The 6402-nt window shown below is 55.0% G+C and overlaps 2 protein-coding genes across 2 annotated transcripts in view; one reads left to right on the top strand and one right to left on the bottom strand.

Annotated features, from left to right (window-relative positions):
* Positions 1-6106, bottom strand: part of COPS7A (COP9 signalosome subunit 7A) — an 18316-nt gene extending 12210 nt beyond the window's left edge. The window contains exon 1 of the mRNA XM_009639185.2: positions 6059-6106. Within this exon, the coding sequence (XP_009637480.1) occupies positions 6059-6106 (48 nt within the window). The remainder of the gene's footprint in view (positions 1-6058) is intronic.
* A 176-nt stretch (positions 6107-6282) lies between these two features.
* LOC104126593 (PILR alpha associated neural protein) overlaps positions 6283-6402 on the top strand; it is a 3562-nt gene continuing 3442 nt past the window's right edge. Inside the window, exon 1 of the mRNA XM_009639184.1 lies at positions 6283-6310. Coding sequence (XP_009637479.1) covers positions 6283-6310 — 28 coding nt within the window. The remainder of the gene's footprint in view (positions 6311-6402) is intronic.

The following is a 6402-nucleotide window of genomic DNA, read 5'->3' as shown; positions in this document are numbered from 1 at the left end:
CCCCCCCATTCTCCTCCTCTTTCGGTCTGGGGCAGGGGCTGCCCGAGGGGCTGGGAGGGAGGGGGCACAGCCGAGGCATCGCTGCCTCTTGCCCTCCAGCTCTGGGCTCCATCACAGACCTGTTGTGCTGGAGCACTGGAGCCTGCGCTTGAGGAAGGCGACTTCACCCAAATTGGCGCAGCTGGAGAAAGGAAACGGAGGGGTCAGTCTCTCCTCCTGCCTGGCTAAGGGTGCACCATGCAAGAGAGAGCAAATTCGGATGTGGAGACTCAGCACCTGAAGCACTCGGATGCCCAGGAACAGTAGGAAACTAGGAGGCAGAAGATTGGCAGACTCATGACATGTATTGCAGGCAGGCACTAGATGGCAGGGGACCGGCATCCTAGAGTGCTGCTTGGAATGGGGCCACACTCACAGTTCCCAAATGCAGGGAGACTTAAGCTCAGAGGACCATTGATGGGCTTCGCACACCCATTCCCTAGCTACCGAAATGTCTGAATGCACCAACACCCTTCCAGCCCTGGATTCTGCCCCAGCCTAGGATTTCCATACCCAGCCCCTAAGCGCTCGCCCCGGTACCCTGGCACAGGAATTCCCACTGGCAGTCACCGAATGCTGCAGGACCCGCACTGACACAGGGCAAGCAGTGTCAGCCCCTCTGCGGTCCTGCCGGATCCTCCCAGGCGCTGCCACCAACCCTCTCAGCCTCAGACACCAGGTAGAGCAGCCTGATGTGAGCCACTGCGCTCAGACCGCCAGCCCCCAAATTCAGCCCGCTCTGCAAGCCATCGCCCCTGGCCCCGGGCACAGCAGGAACTCCTTCCCCAGATGGTCTTGGCATCTCCCACCCCAGGGTACCAGCATTCAGATTGACACTCCCAGCTGCCAAAACTCCTCCGAGTGCAGCAGAATTGCCTCCCTGGAGCAGCTGCTCTGGGATTCCTCCCTTTCCCCGTCCCCACCCAGCTGAATACAGCAGGACGTATATAAAAACCTTTTCACCAGTGCCGGGGTTCATGCTTCCTGCTACCAAACCAGCAATGACTGCGTCTCTGCTTCTTGGACCGTGAACTCTGGGATGTTCATGGCCACTGGGAAAAATATAGGTGTGGGGTGCCTGGGGCAGCAGGCAGTGTGTGTGTGGGGTCTCACTGCCAGTGCCTAAACTCGCTCTGCTCGATGCTTGGTGATAGCTGCTAGGCTCCACAGTCCCAGATCACAGTCTCGTATCAGTAGCTGTCACCGTAGCCCTTAACGCTGGCTGGGAGTTAAAAAATGACAGCCAACCTAGCGTTCTTTCTTGGCGAGGAGGGCTGGGTCCTCCTCAGCTTTGTTTTGATTTTTTTATCACTATTTCGTGTGGGATCATTGCCGTGGGGGAGCTGGGCGAAGAAAGGATTTGCATGAAGCTCTTGGTGCTGTGGGGTTGCTAATGGCGAGCATTATTTCAGCCGGCAGTAAGTTTCATAATCTTGGCCCAGCTCCTGTGAATATTCTGTTCCTCAGGGTCATGAGCCTCTTTCCCCTTCTTCCACCCCTTCCCCCTCTCCCCAAACTGGTTGGCAATTTCATTGTTCCAGTGGAATATATCCGTCATGTGAGGTCATCGCTGCATAAGGAGAGGTGATTGATTGCTTAGGTCACTGGGGCCTGTCCCATGCTGGGCTTTGAATGCTGGCTTGGAGACCTTGAACCGGACTCTGTGCTCAAAGGCGAGGCGATGTGGGGTGCAGAGGGGCACGGTGATGCATTCCCGGCAGCTTGAGTCGCCGAGCAGTCTGCTGCATTCTCAACTAGCTGGAGCGCTCTGAGAGCAGACGGCTTCATTCCTAGAGGCACAGTATCACAGCAGTCAAGCTCGAGATGTTACAAAAATACAGATAGATCATCATCTGCCAGCCAAGCCAGACAGAATCGGGTGCAACTCTTTTCCCATCCTCGGATGGAAGGGAGACTCTGCCCGCTTCTCACTAATGCGGCTGGTGTGTGCTCGGCTTCCTCCAGTTGCTCTTCAGTCAGAGCTGATCTCAGCTAGGCATCGAGAAAGCTGTGAGACTCTCAGATTTTAAGGCCAGAGGGACCATTTTGATCATCGAGTCTGACCTACAGCAGAGCACAGGCCAGAGAATTTCACCAATTTCATTTCCTGCATCAAGCCCATAACTTCTGATTGAACTGTGGCGTCTCTTTTAGAAATACGGCCGCGCGAAGGCTCCAGGCAGTAGGGAATACACCACCTGCCTAGGTGAATTGTGCCAGTGTGTGACCCTCTTTATTAATAGTATTGTTCCTCATTTGAATTTGTCAAACTTCAGCATTTTGTAACAGAAGGTTACAGATTGCATTTGATGCGAGGGAGCTACAGCGCGGGTATTGCCTGCTCACGGCTGGCGCCTCGGCTCTTTCATTCCTGTGACGGCTTTTGTATTTGGATATGATTTATCTTTGGGACCATGGTATACACGAGCCCTGGACACGGAGAAGGAGTTATCAGCAGGGAATCCTAGGGCTTCCCGGGGCATGGTATCATCTGAACTCTGGAGCTCAGGGTGCCACATTCAGGGTTTAGTCTGTGCTCCCTGTTCCGAGCAGGAGTGCAGCAGGCTTCGCTCCTAGACGTTAGGATGTAAATTCCCAGCCCCCTTGGTGAACTGGGGTACGTGCTTTGGGGCATGGCTGCTGACATCCTCTCTCTCACGTCCCAGCAGCGGTGGGTCTGTACTGCGGGAGACTTATAAAGAGGGATGAAGCACAAGCTGGGTCCCTGATGCTAGGGAACAGCAGCAGGATTAGTGCTTCCATCCTGCAAATGCAACGAGAGCAGCTCCTAATAGATTCGCCCTGGGGATCTCTGTTCTGGACCAGTAGTGTGGTCCATATGCAGTAGCAAAGAACGGTGTAATTCTTACTCATAGCTTTCAAGCACCGAGATTCACAAACTGAGCTCAATGAAGTGCCCTGGGGAAACAGCTTTGTCATTCACACTCTGTCATCTGTGCATCACAGGACTGGAACACTGCGATGAGGGCTCTGTACCTACAGTGAAAACACGCAGGTCCCTCTTTGGACCTTGGGAGTTGCCCTGTCTGTTTTTATCACAATTAGACCTGGGAAACAGATCTGAAAGCAAGAGCCACGCCGTGTGGTACTGGTGTGGAAACCCAGTCTCTCTGCTCTGGCACACAAAGGCCTCTCGAATGGTGTAAGGTGCATGGATACTGGGATTTGTAGGTCCAGGTAGTAAGAGCATTGGCATCCCCTCCTCCTCTCTGAAGATCTACCAGTTTATTCAGCATCCACACCGGGAGCTGCATGCAGAGCTGAATGAAGGGCGTTTGTCTCACTTGCCCTCCCAGCAGCAGGGTCAGTGCCCAGGACACAATCCCCACTGCCAGTGGCTGGCTGCAGCGTGCCCCAGACACGCTTTATCTGCTGCTTTGTCAATAAGCCACAGGGACCTCCATGCTCTGTTTTGAACATGGGTGCTCCATGCACAGTGGAGTCCAGCCCGCGCTGGCTGGCATTTTCACCTGAAACCTTCCTTTGGTCTCACGGCATTCATGCTGCGGGAGACACCTCTCTGCTTCTCCCAGCTCCTCCACAACCACTCCTGGGTGTACCAGTGCAGGACACACTCTCAGTCTCCAGCCACGATATGATTAGCAAGCCAGAATGTGTTGACTGAGACCGACTGACATTCCTGCACTCACCTGGAGCCACCTTTGGGGTAGGGGCACCAGGAGTCACCTGCTCTTCACTGCTGGCAGCAGGATCTGTGCATAGCAGTGTCTCAGATCCAAGGCTTCACACCCGATGGCCGGGCTGTCCCTTCCACAGCATTATGTGTACGTGAGCAGGCCAGTGCTGGGGCTCGCTCCTTCCCCTCCGCTCCAGTTACAGCCATCACCTGCTCCGTAAGGCTGAAATTCAGACTTCTGGATGTGAAAGCAATTCAGGATTTGGCTCTGTAGGATTTCTTACTCCCAGGCTTTAGACCCTGGGAATCCATGGTTGATGGAGCTCACAGTCTCAGCTGAGGAGTACAGCAAGGTCTCCATTATAAGACATCCCAGGAAGTGAGAAGCCTACATCCAGGCACGTTTCTGCTGGTAGAGTCATCTATGTTAGCAGGAGTGCTAGCGGTTACACATGCACCCCTAACATTCCACACTCCCCCCGTGGGACTGGCACCAACGTCCACCTGCACCTGAAGAAGATCTCCGCTCCTGGGGTGACACTGTGCAGACCCACATCTGCTGCCTGATGCAAAACTAGCCCACAGCCCCTGAAGACCAGAGGTGTAACTGAGGATGCCGTGCCACAAGCAGAGCAGGCCCTTCACCCCCAGGGAACTACTGAACCATGCGGTGGCCCCCCAGTCACTCCAGGCCACCTTGAACCACTCAGGCGGTTTGTGTGCCCTCTAGCCTGGGGACTCACACAAGGAGTTCCCCGGTGCTTGGAATTCCTTCCCTTTCCAAAGCCCACAAGAAATTCTGTTTGCGTTGCCAGACATGATCTTCCACGGCATCGCGATCATAATCCAGATGGCCAAGATCTCGCCACCCTCTGGCTTTGGGAGAAACTTGCTCCGTTCTGCTGCTTCTCTGTAGAGCTGCATTTCAATACAGAGTCCGCTCCAAGGTTTCGGGAGCAAAGTACAAAGAAATGCTGAGAATAGCTGCTCTTTTCTCCTCATCTTCATCTCAGGATCCCTCCAGAGACTGATCTTGCCCTGGAGGGAAGGGCAGGGCACATTAGCCGACAATTCCTTTTTTTCTGTGAACTTTGTTTAAATATTTAACAGAAGGAAACTAAAAATATCCCCAGTTAATGCAGCAGGAACTAGACAGCTACTCACTTCTGGGTGCCCTTCCTCCCAGCCCCTCTCCTCAGGTGTTCATCAGGGCCGTGAGCCCCCTTACAGAGGCAAGCACTGGGCTCTTCCCTCGGCAAGAGGGAGCTTCCCGTTCAGGAGGGGTCGCACTTTTAGTTCAGGGCATGGGCTGAGCAGAAGGGGGACGGCAGTAACCCCCCGGGAGCAACGCAGCTGGCTCAGGGCTGGAGGTGCAGGGTTGGTCTCTGAGTTGACTCCCTTGGCCGAGCATCCCCGTTTCTCCCTCCCAGCAGCCGCAGGAAGTCATGACCACGGGTTGTCGGCATGCGTGCCTTCCCCTTCACTATGAAGGAGTGAGCTGAATATCTGGAATGATTTTCTTGTGCATGCGTGTGCGTGCGGCCTTTGCTGCGGAGAGGATCCCGGGTCAGGCACAGCTCGCCAGGGAAGGGCTGGTGCTGCGCTGTGCCCCGGCGAGGGAAGAGGCGGACTGCATGAAGGGCAGCCCTGCTACCACCGGGACCGATGCCAGAGGGTGGCGTGCAGCCTGTGCAGAAATCCAGCCAGGGGGACCAGCCCTTGCTCTGCGTTACCGCTGCTGCCTAGTGCTGCTCTGCCATGGGAAGTGGGAGAGAAAAGGGAGGAAAAGGGAAGAGAGGGAGGGATGGGACAGTGCAGAGGACGCTAGGACAAGGAGTGTGGGACGGTAATTCCATGTTAGCTAAGAGGAAAGTAAATACTAAATATTTGATAGGCATATTTTTGCTCTTAAATTCTTTAGTAAGGCTGGACTTTTCTCGCTGATTCACTCTCTCTTTCTCAGTCTTCTTGGTTTATCACTCTCGTGCTTCCCCTCTTGCTCCGTCACTCTGGCACACAATGAAACGGCTCTTTTTTAATAAATGGATTACACGCTCTACACTATAAATAAACACAGGAATTAAGATTCCAACTTGTTCCAGCGATAAGCAAACAAAGATGCCTAATCCCCCTCTCGGCCCTCAGACAGGAGAGTCCCCGGGGAAGCTGCACATGTGCCTCTGCACGTGTGCTCCAGAGATTGCTCCTTGCTTTTGTGTGCATATGCTACCGCGCGTGTTTCTGTGTGGCGCTGAGGTCGGGGCGACCATGTACCTCCATGCAGGAGAGCACGCTGGCATGGGGGGCACGAGAGCAGGAGCGGGTGCACGTGTGGGTGCACGGGCGCCCCGCTGTCCTGACCGTGGGGGCCAGGAGCTCGCCCACTGTGGCGTCCACGGTGGCACACATGGTGCCACCCCATGGTGGGAGACAGCGGTCACTGCTGGGTGGGGGGACGCTGACACCTCTCCCTTTTGGTTCCCAGTGAAGAAGATGAGACAGGATCCCTGCTGAGCGAAGACGCTGTTGCATCTGAGATGGAGCCTGGTGCTTGGTAGGTTCAGAGCTTCCCACGTTTGCCGGCGATGCGGGAAGATGACGGGAGCGTGGGTGGTGGGTTGCTCCCGGCTGCTCTGGGCTTGGCTTTTTGACAGGAGGGACATTTCAGATACGGCTCTCTTCTTCCTCCTCCCCCCCCACCCCCC

Source organism: Egretta garzetta, unplaced genomic scaffold, assembly GCF_000687185.1.
Source record: "Egretta garzetta isolate BGI_Z169 unplaced genomic scaffold, ASM68718v1 scaffold85, whole genome shotgun sequence".
NCBI classification, from domain to species: Eukaryota; Metazoa; Chordata; class Aves; order Pelecaniformes; family Ardeidae; genus Egretta; species Egretta garzetta.
The sequence above is the reverse complement of the archived record's forward strand: the minus strand, read 5'-3'. Positions and strand labels throughout refer to the sequence as shown.